Below are 19,885 nucleotides of genomic sequence, written 5' to 3'. Positions count from 1 at the left end.
TAAGAAAAAAGATTAATTAGCATTAACGTGAGGTCGGCCACAATGTTGCCAACCCACAAACGAAATCTTTCCACTGGCCACACCTGACTTATGTACACGTCTGTAGGGATTTACCGGCAGGTATAGCCAGCAGATGAATGTGTTGGGCTGCAGGATCTGGAGATTGCAGAAAGCCAATGGGTTGTAGGTAAACATTCATTTAAGGAATATTTCAGTCTGAGGCACAAAACGAGTACACTTCTTGTAAAATCACATTTTTTTAATGATTGGAATGATTCTAGATCCCTAAAATCCCTGTGATTGCAAAAACATAAAACATGTTTATAAAATGATCTAACTGCAGTTTTCCGTGTTGTGTAAATCCATTGCAATAATTCTGTGCCAGCTCCAGCCTGGGGTGAATCCAGACACGGTTCCAGCTTTCTAGAGAGCATCTGCACATCATCTGGCTATTCAGTAACCCATGTTTGCTGACACAAGCTGGAGTGCATGGCATGGAGGCAAGGACGTAGGCAAACAGTGACTCGCTTTATAAACAAGTAATGACTTTCCCTGACCTACATGTCGTTCCTGCTTGTTTAAAGGGAAATCGTGTGCTCAGAGAGCTTCTTTAGATCCTTGTTGTAGTACTTGAAAGTAAAATTTAATGTTCACTTTAAGCTCATATGAACTTGATACATTACAAAAAGATGTTCAAGGATTTAGTTCATTTTAAAAGCAGCCACAGCTTGAGTAGTGCAGCCTTTTCCTTGCCAGTATGCTATAGTGAAGGCCTTTGTTCCCTGTGTGAAAGCAGTGTTGTTTTAGAGATCCAACATATCTTACTAAGTTGGAACCAGAGCTGTCCATCCAGTGGAAAAGTGCAACTTTGCTAATTAAAGATCTATATATTGATAGAGGGCGTAGCTGCAGAGTGACTGCTGCTTTAACACAGAGCAAGATTTCTTTTTCTGTACAGAATGCAGGCAAGTGTCAGGCTTTTACACTCAGTGGTTGCTTTCTAAAGAAAACACGCTAAGACTTTGCACGCCTTTTATTTTGATGCACCTGGGAACTAGTAAGTTCAGTCTGGCTTACCTTTATCAATTCCTAAATATTGATCAGTGGTTTGATAGGCTTACCAAACTGCTAATTATGTGCCATAGCAGACATCCTCAGGTGTCTTTTACGTTGATTTAGTTTTTGTAAAGACCCTCTTGGAACCCTAAAACCTTTGGTTCTCTACAAAGCAAACTACAACCACTTTGTTTTAATCGACACGTGTCCCGCCCCCACCACCATTGAATAGTAAGTACCAATGTTTTCCCGCACATCACCTTTCTTCTACACATAAGCTGCTGGGGTTTTCATTATAGAGCACATAGTTTTGCAGCCATTCGACAGTCTATAAGAACTGTGTGCATCCACCGATAGGTAAGTGGAGAACTTTTGCATCATAAGGAATTATTTTCCCAGAAGCCTATACATTTAAGTGGATCACTGCCCAACCTGGCTTTTTTCAGTTGCTTTTATTCACAGTAACTGTCACATTTATAACCCTCTTCACACCCAGAAGGGATTTGGCTAAAACATTTTGCAGGAGCGTAGTGTGTTTGCAGAAGAGTGTTAAAGTACCTTCGGCAAATGTTCCCTCTGAATCATCTGGTTGTGTGGGGGTGTAGCTCCCCATGGACCGGGATACACTGAATATTTAAACATATTGCTTTTGGTGGCAGATCTTACCTAAGGCAGCTTTACACGTCATAAATATTCTTTTGGGAATTAAAGAGCCCAATATATTTAGGCGATAATTGATTGTTAACGGTGACCCAAATGAAATGTAATAAGGATTAGAAGATACGTATATATTCCTGAATATGCAGACATATGCAGGTCTGTTACTGCCACATAGGTACCCCGACACGTGCTGATATCAATAGTGATGATCGGTGGTCTTGCTGGTCAACATGGGAAGAGAAAGGCTATATTAGTTGGTGGTAGCTTTGTTGCGTCCTTGTACCCCCATCACTGATGGTTATTGTTAGGCTCTATGGTGGATCCCATATCAAGCCTAATATTGTATATTACAGTTGGTTCCATAAACAATAAGTATGTTTTTCCACACAAGTAGTTCTTTTTTAAAGTTTTTCTATTTAGCAGTTTGTTCATGTAGCTGGTTTCTATTGTAGATGCAAAGAGGTGACCATGAAATGTTGCTTCTTTTGTGGCTGGAAAACAGACACCAGTCTGTGGTTGGTCTTGGCGGTGTCTTAGGTTTTTAATCTCTTCTTTTTTTCTTCTCAGTACTAAATGGGAAAGTCATTTTTTCTACAGCCACAAGCTGCTCATTTGTATTGTCTGGGAGCATTTATATAAAATCACATCATCACAGCACTGTCTGCCTTTAGGTCATTACTCTTATGAACGCCTCAACTATTTATTATTTCACACTTTCTGCTGGAACTTTACCCCAGAGTTTGTTACTCTTTCAAGGGTAGGTATAGAATATTAAAAAGGAATCTAGTAAACTTTACATTTAAACAGAATACAGTTACAGCAATGAAACTCTTTGATTTGTGTCGTCATCCATTCTTGTGAACCTATAGATTCCAGCCAATAAAAAGTTTGTCAGTTTTGGTGATGTATTGATGGGACAGGCATAAACTTTAATTGATATCAATGATTCTAAACCAGGCTGGACAAGTACACAAAGTACAAGGGGAGCTTTACAGTGCTGTGATATATCCAAGACTGGGCTGGGCACATATTCCACACCACCACAGTGTTCCATTATAGGCTTCATGTCACCTATCGGCTTTAAATCCAATAAATAGGTATTAGTAGAATTTGTCTTTTCCACCCTAACTAATATTAATTGGACTGTACAGATAGACAATCAGAAGCCAGTATTGAACAGCTGAATACCATAAGGATGCTTGTAGCATTGGAAAGTCCTTTCATCATTGGGTGTTTTTTAAAGATGGGGGGGGGGGGCACTTTTATAATGTTTTATAAACAGCTGTCTCAAATTTTTTTTTTCCCTTAGCAATTGGCAAATGATAGATAAAGCACCATAATCACTATGTGAAACATTTGAGATGAGCGGAATGAGATGCAATTTGACGTAAAGGAGTTCAGAACTTCTGCTGTGGACAATGAGGATACAAACATTTGATCTCTGGTGCCTGAAGCTATATATAGGTTACTGTGGGGTTGTTTTAAAGCTGAAATATAGCTGTGGGTAACTGTGGTCTCTTACCTAAATGTTTGTGCAGCGGCCATTTAAAAGCTGTTCTGTAATCTAATGCTTTTCAAGGATCATCAGTTCGAATATTCATTGCACATGACCAGCCACTGATATGCTTTCTCGTTGAGAGTGGGGATCAGTCTTATAACAACCCCCGCGTAGTTTTGTCAGACTAACACGCATGAAATTGAGTCATTGGGAAGATCTAAATATGTGAGTGTTCTTTCTGGTCCCACTCATCCAAATCTGTGTACCTTGATGTGCAGCTTATGTAAATTCTATCTTTCATGTTTTTCACCACTCCACATTATAAGATTAAAGTAGAAAAACTGTCCATGTCCTCAGTACTGCCCTCCCATCCTTGTTGTCCCATTACACCTTGGGACATATAGTTCATTGTGATGCACCAAATTTCCCAAAAATTTGATAATGGCCACCTTAATGATCATTCTTCCATCAGCCAGTAGTCACTGCTACTTGTTTCCAACTGTGCTTGCTCCCTTTTGGTTTGTTCCCGACGCTGAGATCGTCTGTCTTTTTGATCCCTACTACTTCCTTTGATCCCTTTGACAACTCCATGCCATAGATTGCCCAAGGGATGCAACCTTGCATATATACCAGCAATGTCCATCACCCCTAGTGTTTGTACTCAGGTAAAGTCCTGCTGGTGTGTTGGCCAGTGGTTGGGCTCCCCTTCTATGAACTAAATTACTTGGATACCTGGACAAGCCTGCTTCCTGTGTACTGGGATTCCTATATGTAACTGAACAAAGTTTGGGCCATCAAAAAGTTCAACTTTATTGAACATTAAGTATATTGAAATGTCTAAAGTGCGATCACAAAGCATTCCAGGTTTAAAAGTTCCTGTGCAACTAGTGAGCTACCAAATATTTATTTGCATTTAAAATGATGTTTGCCGGGCATTATTTATTTATTAATTCAATGGTCTGCATAATCTATAAAAATAGAAACTAAGTTGCATCTAGAGTGGAAGTGATCAGGAAATGGATCCACTGCTTTAAAAAAACAAACTAAAACAATGAGAAAATGTATCTTTCATTTCCTCCCCTAGTGAAACGCTGAATCGGAACAGTGGAGACATATACTGAAATAGCAGCCTTCTTTTAGTACATTTTACGCTGTATCGGCAGGATTTTCAATAGGGTCTAATTTACTGGAGCTGACTTGCTCTCTGCCAGTGCTGGCACTTAAAAATACTTCTGACATTCGGGTTGTAATTGCTGCTATTGTTTGCGCTTGGCAAACTGTCCCTCCGTAAGCGAATGGAAAATATATTTCTTATGATTGTGTATTTCATTCTGATATTTACCCAGAATTGTTTCCTACAATGGGTTGGAAGATTTTTATCACAAGGAATTCTATTACTGTAGCTTTTTGTCATTATGTATAATAGATTTGGTATATATTACGATTTATGAATTTTTGTGTGCCCTTTTATTGGTCGACAGATTTGTATGTAAACTTCAACATTGGCCTCATATGTTGTTTCATTTAAGAGGACATTTAATTGTTATATTTCCATTAAATCTTGTTCAAATGAAATATTTATCAGTCACTACTTACCATGATTTTAACTCAGTTTGACTTTTGTTGTAGTTGAAAATAATTGTATTGGTTTAGAAATTGCAGTCATTTTGGCAGATTGCTTAGGAAGTTGTAAAGCGTCTTGTCCATTGATTTTGAATTTAAAAAAAAAGTGATGTTCATATGCTGTTGAACAAACCAGTCAAACGACAAAATAAATCGATTTCACAGTGATTGTTGGAAGCTTTTAATCAATGTGTGTTGTAAAGTTACTGTTGATTCTGTATCAAATAATCATTTTATCAGCTATTCAAAGGGTCTGGTGAAGAACTGGCATGTAAATGGCCAGCATCTATCTATTCTTCTTTTCCACGGCAGCCACATTTACAGCCCCAACCCCTTAATTTTTCATCAATGTTGGCCATGTAGTATCTGGAATACTTCCAGGAATAATGAAGATCATTCAATGCTCCTTAGATCAGACCTAACTTTTTTCGAACATGGGACCTGCCGTACTTCGAATGCTAAACATGAAACCCGATTTCCTCTCGGCTTTGTGTCATGTGACAGAAGTTAAATTTAATTAATGTTCAGTTCATTTAGAGACCTGCTTCTGGAAGGAATGGTTTTGAAAGAAATAATTACTTTGTTTCTTATTTAGTTAGCCACAAAACAAGTTGGACATTGTCCAAGGCTGCTGTATCACTTGGTCTCTATAGGAACTCTAGTGAATGGCACCATGCTATGAGCATTTCCTGGTCTTCCCCGGGACCTCAGCTTGAAACACATTGCTAGAATCTGTCCTCAATACACTGCCTGATGATGTAAGGCACTTGTGCTCATGGCTTGTTGTTCGGGTCCAGGCTTAATGAGAGCGAGATCCGTACAGCTCTGAAAAGGCTGAGAAGTGCCAACTTTCTGAACACTAGATGCTATTCAAGCATCACTTGCAATGGCCTGAAGCTGCTAACCTCTTGGCCAGGAGGGTCAGCATCCCTTTTAAAACCTGTCATTATAACAGCCTGGTAACTGCCAACCTTTGAACCAAGATCTATGGAGGCACTGTTACGAGTAATTGGCTTAATTTTTAAAGGGGGTAAAAATACCTTGCAATATGAAAATGCTGCTGCAGCTGGTGGTGTGCCCAAATTATCACAATAAAACTCTTTCTCAAACTACTTTATAGTAAAGTTTAAATATCATCAACTGCTCTCAATTGCTCGTTTGGTCTGGTGGAACCAGATGCTTATATATAATGGAGTTATATGGTCCGGGAGTTCAAACACGTACATGCTCTGCAATGGTATTTTAAACTTGACACCTGCCCTGCCTGACTTTTTGTGGGAGCTCCAGAAACCTCCTCCAATAAATCTGTGGATATAATGTCATGTTCTTCAGTCCTATCTTGTCCTAAAGTGACAACACTGCTTCTCCATACAGTAGAATGATTAAACGTCACCATAGGACAATACTGTTACCTTAAGGATCGTAATGTGAAAATTAAGGAGCCTTTTCTTCCTTGGTTTATATATACTTTATGGCCTTGTAGAACACATAATTGTATCCTGTACGAAGGGTTTTATCATTTTTTTTTCTTGAGGCTGTATTCAGTTAACAGACTTCTGCCTTCTATTACTCTCATGCTGTGAGCTTTAGATAAATAAATGTAAAATAATTAATTAAGGTTTTATTACCGGTGCAGGTCAATATGAAGAGCAGGAGCGTAAATATTTACCTAATCATTCACTTTCCTGTTCACGTATAATCCAGATGTGCTTGTCTGGGAAAACGGCTTTGTGTTTTGATCTTAAACTCTTCTGGTACGTTTTAGAGTTCAGGATATGTCGTACATCAGCTTTACTTCAATTATGTTAATGTGAACCAGAGTAGATATATCACAGAGGTAAAAGCTTCAAGAGGCAGTTTTTATATGCTGAATCATTCTAGTGATGAGGACTCTCATTTTTCGAAGCACTGGAAAGGAAAATTGTCTATATTGCCTATAGTATCCATGTTCCAGTGTATGCTAGAAAAGGAATGGAGGAAATTGGTTGTGTTTGGGAACACTTAGATGAGGCTGGCTGTGGAACTGGTTGGTTAAGTGATCCATTGTCCTCCATAACAGTTCTTTTCCTACCCTTATTTTATTTCCAGATCAGATGAGAAAAAAAAATGTAATTTGAATCTTTTGGTTAATAGCAGAAACAGCATTTGTTCTAAAATTGTTTTCCAATTTTGCTTATTAAGACTTTTTCTGCTTAATGGTGGAGTCTTGGTGCCTAGTTTTATTAGTAACGTTAGCCACTGCTCTATGTCCTTTCACGCAACCTATAAAATTCATTGTTTACCAATGGACTACCAAAACCAGGGTGCACCAGAGAGTCATAGCCCTTGCTGATTTTGGTTATCTAAAGTATGTCATAGCCTCTACTCACAACTTTAAAATTGGCTTTTTGGCAGCTGCTGCCTTTAGGCAATTGGCAGGGAAGAGGAGAGGAGGTCAAGTAGCTTTTGGGCTTTTTAGGAAGGTCCTATGATGATAGAATTTTGGATAAGTTCCATTGGTAACTGCTAATTAAAAGGTGCTTGCTATGCCACTCTGTCACAAAGATGAAGCTAATTAAGGCTTAACTTCCACTTTGCTAGCTTGTTCAAACAAGCCTGTAACCTTGTTCCTAAAGTCTGGAAGCCTGATCCTTTAAAAACAAATCGGCATTTGCTCCATATTTGTCGTATTGCCATTTCACTTAAAGAATGACTTTAAATCAAGCGTTATCCTTCAACGTCAATACAAAAAAAAACACAAAACGTTTATTCCACCTCTCCGAATTCACCTTTGATTCAGGGATATTTAAAATTGTTACCAGCATTTGTATTCAGGGCAGCTGATTGCCGAAAATATATGGCAGGGTGAAAATTGCATGTGGAACTGTGGAAGGGTTGTGTCTTTTGGATAGATACCACATGGGGTTCGTCTGTACATTGGAGTGGATGACTACCAAAGATGTCCTAGGACTGCAACTTCATGTGTTAGTCTAAGACATATGGGATATGTTTGAGTATTTATTTTCAGAGCCATAAACCTTGGGTGTTCTACATTCTCCTTGTAAACTCGATGGCCTTTCATGTGGTTTTGTAATGGGTTTGCGAGCAGATTTCTGTGACTGTCCTTGAATACTTATTATAGTTGGTATTTATTATGGCTGTGTAATAACATAGCCTTGGGAATGGCAGTGAGGGGCCCAGTAATGGCCTGTGAGTCAGTGTTTTTGGCATGTGCTAATCTCTTCGTGTTACAGTATGGCAGTACGTAGGAGTATCCAGCTCTGCCTACAGAAAAAACGTTCAAGGTGCTATCATGCTTGCTTTTAGTAAGAAGCTGAGTGTAGTTAGATAATAAATTCCACCCACACTTCTCAATACCCCACTCAATAGAACTTAACACTTTCCCAGCTGTGCAGAACATTGTGGGTAAAAATGAGTTTTGGCTTAAAGGAAGCCTCCAGAGAACTATAGAGGCTGCTACTGATTTCTCATTCTTCCAGGGCCAGTTTCGTGTTTCTATCCTTCATGTTTCTTTATTACTAGATGCCTTTCTTTTTTTTTTCTTTACTGGTTACCTTGTAATGATTGTTCATGAATAATTTACATCTCATGCCAGAATGACTACAACCTGTTTAAAGTTGGTGGTACGGATCGTCCGCATGACCTACTCCATAAATTGTACTTCTAAACCTCATTCAATGAACTCTTACATTCACTGCCAATAAAAAAAATATTGCAGTGATACATGCTTTAAAAGGACCTATTGTCTGAATATTAATTTCAACAACAATTTTCCTATGGGATTATGTGTGGCTTTAACTTGCTTTACATGTTCTATGACTGGACCTATTGTGTAGTTCTCCAAATAGCTTGAGACTTCTGCCATCTTTAATGTGACATTAGGAGCCCCAACTAACTCAAGGTTGATTCATTCATATAGTAATGGACAATGCAGACAACAATAAAGTTATAAGATGCAGCTAGAAGAGAAAAAGACTATGATATGCATGGAAGGAGGAGGCCATGGCATGTTGCAATAAAACAAATGCTTTTACCTACAATTTTTGGTTGGTGACTGGGACTCTTCATATTCTATAAGTGAACACTGTCAGTTTATTTTAAACAGAACACAAAGCCCAGTAGTGGAATGTTCTGAACGTTATGGAGTGGTCATGTTGGAGATGGTTTTAGAGGCATCTTTGGAAGAAGCTGGGAACACTTGGCAAACATTATTAAGCTTGCAATATAAGTCTTTAAAATGTTCCTTAAAATTCTAAAGTGAAAAAGGTGATATTTAAATATAATATGGACATATGAGAAGTATCTGTGTGGGCTGCAATGGTGGAGTTTTTGTATATTTATAATGGCCTTGTTTTTCTCTTGCAGTCTCTGATGCTCTTGAGCTGCATTGCACTCGCCTGCCTGGCTTTAGATCTCCTCTTTCTGCTCTTCTATTCATTCTGGTTCTGCTGCCGTCATCGGAAAACAGAAGAAAACACAAATGCGGACTGTTGCTGCACTGCTTGGTGTGTGATCATTGCCACCTTGGTCTGCAGGTAAGAACCAAAAATATTTATTTATAAGAAGCAGATCCCTTTTTATTATTTTGTCTTAAATACACTATTATCATCTGTCACCTGCCTACTTTATCTATGGCAGCTGAATGATGTGCATAGTACTTTAATATTATTAGGGTAATCCTCCACCCTAGTACAACACTAGAACCAACTAAATGTGGCCCCTTTAAATAAATTATTAAAGATCATGCTGATAGCAGAAGAGTGGCGTGATAAGCTTATCAGTCTGCTGCTGATCCTTTACTGTCCAGTCCCAGGTGAGAAAAATAACACCAACCTGGCTTTGGTTAACCAGAGTTATGTATGTCGCTGGACAGAAATAATTAAATCATTTGGCAGGTGAAACTGATCTTATTTATGCATTTCAACTGTTTGATTTGAGTGCTGCTTAAAATCTGTCAAAGAGCCTTGCAGTTTAGTTAAAATATTTGTGGACTTGGGGAAGGTAAAGAACATGTTGAAATAATTACTGAATGGCTGTGCTTTGTGGCTGTCTTCAGCACATGATTATGACTTATAACTAGACTCCCAGGCATAATAGAGTTCCTGGTAGCAGAAACAAGAAATACGGCCTTCAGCTACAGTGGCGTGTTGTATTACATTCCATAGCCACTGATGGAAGTATATTGCCAGTTTGAAGAACTGCCTAATATCAAATGAACTTAAATTGCACCTCATAAAAAACCTCCTTACTTTCAGCAGTGATACATATGAATGTTTCAGAAGGTTGTCTCAGGGAGGCAGCACACTTGTATGCTGCAGAAACCATTGTTTCACCATACATTACGCTAACATACGGTACAACCTGCAATGCATTAGATGACACACTAGTGCACACATATTATTACCTACAGATCATCAGCACTGCAGCACACCATAACCCATATCATACATTGTGGTGTATTTTATTGGTAAATAAGCTACAAGTTCCATCATTACAATTCAACAGAAGTATGAAAGGACCCAAAGACCTGTTACAGCCTTTAGATTTATCCGGTCCTTCAAATACCTTCTGCTAGCTCAAGTGGAAAGCCATCCTTTTTTTTGTTTTGGGTTAAGTGTTCCAGGTTTAGTGCCTACAGGCCTAACTATTGTTTAAAACTACGGAGAGAAGATCCTACTTGGAATAGCTACAACAACCAGAGCCTTGAGTTCTAAAATAAAGTCTCTTAAGGAAAAACCACTAGAGCAAAACTGGGACCATAGGAATAGAAATGTAAAGAATGGGGACTGTTCCTTGACCATCTGCTGTCAACTTGTCAGATGGTAAAAGTTTTTTGGGGCAGAGATAATAACGATGCTTGGGCTAATTGTAGATAACAAATGACCGCCTTTTTAGATCAAACCCCAACCCAGATTGATGAGCCAAATATTGTCTTTGGAAGTCCTAATATGATCAAAGCTCTTTAAAAGCACTCCCTGATTTGATCATTATCAGCCAGATAATTGTTTTTTCGTAGCCTAAGGATACAGGGTAAGGCTACACATGGCTTGATTTTCATTTCCGATCTGTTTTGTAATCGGATCCTAAATAAGGGGATATCAGCAGTCTTTGGATTATAAAAGTCATTTTTTAAAATCTTTTTTTTTTTTTAATGTTTCCTGGGTTTTTTTTCCCCATCCATTGTAGGTGGACTTAACTTGTTGGTAAATATCAGTCACAAGAATACAAGGTGAATCATTTGTAGGAACAACTACCGGTATATGTTTCTGATCACTTTCTACCTGGGAAAAATGATTGTAAGGACTGAATCTTGTATGCATGAGTGCAGTATTTTGGGAATTCTGCTCAATTAAATTACCTATGGAAATATCAATTTAAATGGTGAAAAATAAGCAGGACATCCTCCTTTTTGGAAAGTAGAAAAAAATCTTTCATGTGAGGATAGATTGGAAGAAGCTTAGATCCTCCTATCCAGTTTTCATTGATGGTTGTGTTTCCATTAAGGAGAATTACCTTTGCTTCCCGACCCATACTGACAACAATAAAAACTTTGGATCAATTCTATCCTAAAAAAGGATATATATATATATATATATATATATATATATATATATATTCAATGATGGCTTTTGCAGGCTTTGGCATTTTATCCAATACTGGGCTACAAATAGAAGCCTATAAGATGCTAATAGAGTGTAATTTTGAGGCATATTCATATCATATATTATTGATATGTAGTGACCTATATAATTTAACCAGCTTTGCATTCATACAGACCAAAATTTATTGCACTTCACCCATTTTAGTGACCTGTAATGTTTTGATAGCAGAACACAGAGATGGTTGTGTCTTCTGAGATGTTACTACAATACAGAAGTGTACATTGGCCCTGAATATTCCAGAGATCAACATGGGGCACACAACCCTCTGGATAGGATGTTGATTTGTTTAAATATAACCCCTTTTCTGTTTGTAATGTTTCTTCTTCAACATGGCTGAACCAATCCAATTTATTACATTCTGGATTGATGGGTTCATGGGACCATATGGTATTGTTCTAAAGCTTTTTTGTGGCCTTGGCATGCACTGGAGAGGAGACTCTGTGAACTCCTAATCATTGATCTCTTCCTGTACTCTGTCAACCCAAATGTGCCAAGCCCTTAACAGGTCCAAGTGTCTGTGAGCCAGGTGAAGGGACGTTTTGGGTCTTCCATTGTCTCTACTCTTTGTACAGCCTTGTTTAATGAATCATTACACAGCTCACAATTGTACCGCCTGCAGAGTTCAGCCCAGAAGAGGTTGTTCCCTCAACTCGAAATAGAACATTTCCTCAGACACTGAATTGCAAGCCAGTAATTAGACAACCAATTAATTAACACTTCTCTTGAGATCCATCTAAGAATGGAACCTCAGTGCTGCATAACTTCTGTAAATTCCTGGTAGCTTGCTGCTGCAGATTTCCTTTACAGCGTAGAAAATTCTCAGGCTTATAAAACAGGGCAAAGAGTGATGAGCAGTGTATTAATCAGTGGTAATCCATCATCTTTCATTTAAACAACTTCTAAACGGTCACTGACATGAGACTAAAATGAGATTTATGCACAATATCGAATACAGTCCTAGTACTATGGACTGCCATCTTGTTAAGTCTTATACCTTTTGTTTTATTAGGAATTTTTGTTTTATGAATGCCCATTGTATATGCCTCTCAATTGCCTAGTCCCTGTGATACAATAGCCTGAGGGATTGACTGGAGATGAAAGAAACAAACTTTTGCCATTGTTGACTTGCAACATGCTGGTTATCTAAAGTCATGCTGACCTCTTACTTTGAGATATGACATGGAATTGTATACAGATGAGGAATTTTGACTTTATTCTGAGATTCCAGCATACTTGTCAGTAACTAGAAGCAAGATGGTCAGATTGGCATTATACCTCTATGGGAAGTCGTAAGGTGCGTACACACTTCCAATTTTTATCGTTCAAAATGAACGACGAACGATCGATTGGGCAAAAATCGTTCGTAAAAAAAGTAACCAACGACGCCGACGAACGAGGAAAGTCGTTGGAAACGAATGACCGGACCGGCGGATCGGATTGGACGACGATCGTTGAACATCGTTCGTGTGTACGGTCGTTCGTTGATCGTCCATGATCTGAGCATGCGTAATGAACGAACGTTCGTTCACTTTCCTGTCGTGCACATAGTTCCTCTATCGCTCAAACGATCGTATCTAGTGTGTGTACAATATCTACGAACGATCGTGTCGTTATCTCTATGTGCAGGATCGGTGCTATAGATCGTTCGTAGATATCGTGCAGGATCGTTCGTTTTCCAACGATAATAATTGGAAGTGTGTACGTAGCTTTAGATGTTTGCGGCCCTTGTTACCTCCACCCACGAGCAGAATAAACCTCATTGTGTAGCTGCATGACTTCTACAAGTTTCTGAAATATTATCCTTCTAAAATGATGCAGAACCTCATGGTTAATTCTACTTATTTATTTTGTTTACCTGTTGTGAGCTATCTAAACTATAGAAGCATGCACTTTTAAAGGAGTCTTCAAAATTCCTTACTCTAAATACGGCTGCCTATAAACCTGTGAGAGTGGTTAAACATCAATCTAGGATCTGGTTGTCCCAAGTGAGAACAGGAAATTTGTAAATCCAGATTTTTCCCTGTTTATGTTACAGATGTAATGGTAGATGCAAATATGTTTTTGGGGGGTGCGCAGTATAAATTAGGTATCGAATCGATAACCACTTTCAAAAGGCAGATGTTGTCTTTAAAGAATCCCTTGTTTTTTTCAGGGAAAAAGACGGCCTGGTTTAAATTTCTGGATACAGTTTAACTTGCTTCATTTATCTTGGCCACAGCATTGTTTTTTAATCGATCCTGAAATTTCACATATACGTGTAGTATTTTCTTTTGCCATTACTGCAAGTTTCCATTACTCATAGATCTTTCTGTTAGATATAAATCTTTTATGCTGGCAGAGATCATTTTCAGAGTTGGGAAAATAATTGTAGTTTTCTGTACAGCAAAAACATTACCTGAGGTTAGTTGATTGTCTTACACCAGATGTAATGTAGGCTTTTTACAACTTCACTGGCTTGTGATTTCCTACCAAAGGAGAACTAAAAAAGGTTATAACTCATCAGGTTGGAAAAAGAACTAAAAATAAATGCACATATTAGAAAACATTCATATTCAAGTTTCCAAAACTTTCATTCTTAACCGTTTTATTTCTTAGGAAAACCTAAAATAATTTCCATTGCTCAGGGAACCCTGACTAAAAACCAATTTTTTTGGGGGGTCAGTAGACACTTGAGAGTGCTGGATAGCACCTTAATAGAGTTTGGATCTTTCTCCACAGTTTGAGGATCCCCTGGCAACTTCTGGAGATTGTTTTAGACCTATATGTGCAGTTGATCCAGAGGAAGGTGAAAAAAAAACTAAAAAGCCTAGTCTAGTTTCCAATAGGGGAAAAAAACTCCTTCCTATTGGAAATTCCTATATTCCCGAAATCATCATTCTGGTGGTATTTTCTCTAAAATGTAATGCCCATTTTTATATATATATATATATATATATATATATATATATATATATATATATATGTATGTGTGTATATATATATATTTTCCATATTTTGATATTTAATAACTTTGATCCTATCATTGGGAAATAAAGGCACTTTTTTTTCCATGTAAATGATTTTTCAAGCTATTGTGTATGGAGGAAGGGGACGCTTCCATCCAGGGGGTTTCTTTCCACTCTGCTCCTCCATTTCCCACATAGGAGAGCCAGCAAAAGAACAATAATTTTGGAGAGCAGCCCACAATGATTTTCCTGTATTAGAAGTGTCTCGGCTCTGTTTACTTCTGGCAGTTGGTCTCTTGCCACATACAACATGGAAGATAACGCATTGTGGCAATGGCAGCCAGGTTTTTGCATTCCAGAATGACTGGGCTTCATTCCCAGCCTGATGGGAAGGCAGAGAATGCAGCTGCTAGTGTCCGCCATCATTGCATTCAACGCCGAACGAATCTGTTGATGTCTATTTGTGGACTCCATGAAAACAAGTCGTTTCAACAACATAAGCATATTTCCTTCATTAGGGAGCGTAGATGTAATGGGTAAGAAAATACAATAGTTTAGTACTATTTTTTTTTAAAAAATAAAAAATTGCCAAAATGCATTTCCCCTTAGTGTTTGCCTGTGATCAGAATCTTTGATGACTCCAGATAATAAAAGTTAATATGTAGAGGAAAAAGACATCAGCTTTTGTGTTTGCAGACTGTGCTTTTTGCACTTCTTTCTTTTGGACTGTATTGCTGGCAGCATGTACAACCCCTGTATAGATGCCAGCAGTATTGCTGGATAGATCTTGGATGTCATGCTGGGTAGTGGAGACTTTTTTGCTTTCTTACATAAAAGCTTTTTAAAGCTAAATCCTTATTTAAAACAAAGAAGGTGGGGTGGACCCAATATTTCAAGGTCATTCCACATACAACTGGAGCCAATCTCCAGTTTTATTGATTTTTACATTTTTGTTACTTTTTAGTATTTTTTTTTTATTAATGTATTTGTAAATGCTTGATAACTTCTGATTTAAGGTCAGTCAGCTTTTCAGGGAATTTATTCCCTTTAATCGTGTCTAATTTGCCACATGCAAGTACAATATAAATGGTAGTCTAATACAATAAAAAAATAAAAAAAAACTGTAAACTGACCAATGTTTCTCTACAAGCTCAAGATCCTCTTTTGCAGCGCCCAGGGTCTTTTTCACATTTGTGTTGGTGATGTCACAATTGTGAAGCTGAGGAATGTGTTAAAGGCATGTGGCACTTGAAAAATGTTGCCCTGTGGTCTAGTGAACTGAGGGTTACACTGCTTCTTCAAATGAAGTCAATGTTATGTATGAGCAGTCTGTACACAAGTATATTGATACACACTGCAGATGTGCAACATACTTTATGAATAATAAAAGCAATCCAACAATAAATATAGCACAATAACATTACTGAATAAAAATGTTAATGTTGATGGACTTTGTGTTCAGCTTGTAGTTGTACATTCACACTTGTGTATTATAGTAACACCTAACTGCAACTTGTGTGTTGTGGTACTACTGATTGAAAATAACATGCCAACACAAAATACAGTAGACAGCAATGCAATACACACCACACTGGACATGTGTAACATGCATTCGAAAAAAGTTCTGAAATTTGCATTTAATTTTATTATCAATTTCACAAAGGGCCTGTTAAGATTGGCGATAGGAACAGTGGTTCTTTTTCAGTGGCTCCGGCTGTCCGGGTTTTAAGTGCCACATTTCTGCATTTTACAGTGGACATTAGCAGGTCCACTCTACTGCCCCATTCATACCCTATGGGCAGCCACAAAGCTATATAATCAGGGGTGTGAAGAAGCCATAATATGATGGGACATGTTATATTTTTACATTTAAGGTTTGTTCAGATGAACAAGGAGATTACGGAGCAGTTTGAGGTTCCATACACTCCTGAACTGTGCCTATGGGTGACATGCTTTTTTCCATGACATGCGACGGGTGCCTGCGCCTACAGGTGACAGTCCTTTTCTCCCATGGCCACCCCTTAGTTCAGTACTGCGTAAAATGTTCAAACGTTGGTGCATTATGAACCAGTGCAAAAAATGGGGACGGCTAAGTAGGTGCCAACCACCAGGAGTCACTTCTCCCACTGCTAGTCCAACCATGCCCCAATGCCCCTCATCTCCCAAAGCATCCTCCTTCTGCAAAGCTACATTTAAATTGTGGCTTTATGACTCCATCACTGCTTCTGACTCCTTCTCCTGGTCTTAGAGGTCGGGAGTCTTTTTCCATCTTGGTTGACCAGCTAAGATCATGTGACTCCAGGAGGAAGAAATGTTTTATATTAATTGTGTAGAGTACAGAAATAAAAACAGCTGGTTAAAAAATGCCCTGAAACGGCTATAAATTTTCTCTTTATTGTGTCCATAAAGCTGTTCAAAGCTTTGAAGTGCTGTGTAAATACTTGTTAATGTGCTCTTTACACCAGCTTTTACAAGCTCTCCATTAACAAGCTCTTATACAGGGCCGTTAGCTTTGTACAGTTGCTAAGTTAATGTTCCTCAAAAATATATTTGGAGACACATTGCTAAAAAGGATTGGTGTACAGACCACTGGGAGTTTAAATCTGAGGTCTCCAGCTTCATCCTCCCCAGTAGTTAAACTATAGGTGATGTTAGCAGAAATAATTTAGTTATCGTGAACGGCTGATTTCCAAACAACATCATGGGACAACGGTATGAACGTTAAATTTTTGCCCATCTAGTGACATAGATTTACCCTTAATGAGCATTAAGTTACCCATAAACTTATCTCATATCGAGGGGCTGTTGTTGAATTTGACTTTTTGTATTTCCCTGCCAGAACTTTGGCTGGTAACCATGTAGAGAAGTGTTTCTCAACCAGGGTTTTGTGGGACCCTATGGTTCCTCCAGAGTTTTCCAGGGATTCTCTCAGGATTTTCTGGCTGGCAGGTCAATTACCAATGACCCTAATGAACATTCTGGCTATCTATAATGGTGGCATTCTTCCCATTGGCCACCACACTAATGTACTTTGAGCCATGGATATTGGTAATATTGTCTGGGGTTCCCTATGACCTGAAGGTTATTTCAAGGGCTCCCTGGGTTGAGAAAGGCTGGTGTAGAGTATTTTTTTGGAAATGCAGTAAGCCAGAGAAGGTTAGAACTCGGGACAAGTCCTAACACTCCCTTCTATGTATAGGACATTTTAGATGTTCTCATCTTCCTGGCTCCGTAGGGCCTTCCCACTACAAGCAGCCATCTGTAAGTCCCGGACATTAATCTCCCTCTTATCTATACTCTGTGGCTGCAGACCAGAACTTCGCCATTAACTATTGAGTGAGCCCCTTGTTACTCTATCATGACCATTGTAATCTGTCCTCCTGGAAGGTTCCTAAGCCTTGGCTCTCCTGTAGTATGCAGCACATGGTCTGGTTAGCCAGAATCTGGGTCAGTTGCTATTTTATACTCCATTTTTTTTCCTTCTTCTAGACTGTGTAATTTATAACCGTAATAATGGATAGCCAGGGCCGGGATATTAGCCAGGGTTACACAGCTGCTGTTTATCAAGAGCATTTATTATTTTATGACCTCCAGACAAGGGCTGTCCCCGGAACGGATTCACAAAACAGAGGTGGAAAAATTTGGGATCCTGGAAAGCATAGCCGAAAATGTGTTAAAATCATTTCCCGGGATAGTTTTCCTGCTGAGCTGCTATTCCTGAGCTTGCTAACCACAATTCTGCCTCTGAGAACCAGATATGATGTCTTTGTAGGGGAAAAAAATGGAATATCCTGTTTTCTTTTTTTTCCCTTCTTTCCATTTAAAGCTGAACCTAGAGACCCTGTCACCAACTTGAAATGTGGCAGTAAAAGCATTCATAATCAAAGTATTTTACATGCTTTGTTGCAGTTTTTTCTTTATCCGTAAATTATTTTCTCTTTACGTGCAATGTGCCTTTAAATTTGCAAAATATTTTGGCTTGTCCATTTTCATCCCTCTCCTGTTCTGGGAGTATTTTATCTTTGTGCTGGCCCAGCTACTTTACTCCTTACTTTGAAGTCCACCCTCTCCTATTCTGAAAGAGTCTTAAATTTGTGCTCCCTACTTAATCTTTTATGTAGCTGCCAGGAGAGGAAAGAAGAATTATGCTAAGTATAGAGTGTAATTTGGATGATGGTGGGTGCTGAGTCTGCTAACTTCAAATCCAAGATGTCGCCATCCAGCAGCAGTCTCCAGGCTTTTAAATGCCTACACGTTAGACTGTTAGAGGTATATAACAAGCTAAACACATATATATTTTTAGGGGAATATTTTGTGTTGAATGTTGAAGGTAATGGTCCGGAGACAGATAACAATAAATAACTTTACTGAAAGGCAAAATCAAAAACCACTTGTATTGAAAATATTGTCATCACTCCATACCTCCATGCAATACTACTACTCCACCACTAGATGTTCTCAATTAAATCTTCATTTAACCCACTTCCTCTGAGACCAGATTTTTCCTGAACCGGTGTCTGTGAATACTTAAAGGATATGAGTTGTTCTTAACATGTTGTGATTTCTCTTTCATCAGCAAATGTGAGCACGATAGAACTATTGCATTTGGAAGAATAATCTACCTTTTTTTTTTGCTCTTTCTGTATATAGAAACTTTTTTTTATTGTAGTTACAAAGATTAACCTTGGGATGATGAGATGATGACAGGGTCTCTTTATGGGTTAAGAAACATTTTCAATCATTTGAATGGAAACATTGCATTTTTATCCCTCTGATCTTTTCTTCCTCTCCCCATGTTGGCCTGACACACACATCATCGCCTCCCCTCGCCCCCGGTCCATCTAACCAGCTTTCATCCACATCCGTGTCTGCACAGCCAGCATTCCCTTTACAGCAGCGATTTTATTTCATGGAATTAGCAGCATTGCTGTTGGCTGCACAGATTAGAAGTCCCCGACATTTCCGTATTTATTTATTTTACATAATGCTAAGTCCTTTCTGCTCTGTTTCTCTCTTGCAGTGCTGGCATCGCCGTGGGTTTCTATGGTAACGGGGAGACCAGCGATGGCATCCACAGAGTGACATATTCGCTGAGACATGTCAACCACACCGTGGCAGGAATCCAGGATCGGGTGAGTGGCAATAAATAGACTAATCCTTGCCTGTGATGTCAGTGCAGCTTTATGTGTAATATGTGATGCATGCCAGGGAATGTCATAAAAATATACATGCTGGAGGTACATATATAAACCCGGGAGGGCCAATGGTGGAGCGCGGGGAGGGAAGGCTTCTAAAGTTTCACTGGTGTGGATTTAGGCGTATGTTATCCTACTCCTCTACATATAAATATACCCGATTCCTGATTCATCTGGCTGCCAGTTGCATGAATTTGGATTTACCTTAGATGGGAACCGTATGTTATTTTATATTTAAATAAAGAA

General features: G+C 38.6%; 1 protein-coding gene across 7 annotated transcripts in view; it reads left to right on the top strand.

Moving 5' to 3' along the window:
• The window catches only part of TTYH3 (tweety family member 3), an 87,547-nt gene that overhangs the window by 24,446 nt on the left and 43,216 nt on the right, over positions 1-19,885 (top strand). For all 7 annotated transcript variants that reach the window (XR_011921677.1, XM_072417781.1, XM_072417780.1 and 4 more), the window contains exons 2-3: positions 9,203-9,372; positions 19,465-19,576. Coding sequence is in view for 6 of the 7 variants with exons in the window: in XM_072417781.1 (XP_072273882.1) it covers positions 9,203-9,372; positions 19,465-19,576 (282 nt within the window). In the remaining variant the exon portion in view is untranslated. The remainder of the gene's footprint in view (positions 1-9,202; positions 9,373-19,464; positions 19,577-19,885) is intronic.

This window comes from Pyxicephalus adspersus, chromosome 7 (assembly GCF_032062135.1).
Source record: "Pyxicephalus adspersus chromosome 7, UCB_Pads_2.0, whole genome shotgun sequence".
Taxonomy (NCBI): Eukaryota; Metazoa; Chordata; class Amphibia; order Anura; family Pyxicephalidae; genus Pyxicephalus; species Pyxicephalus adspersus.
Note: the sequence above shows the minus strand (reverse complement) of the source record. Positions and strands in the feature narration are given on the sequence as shown.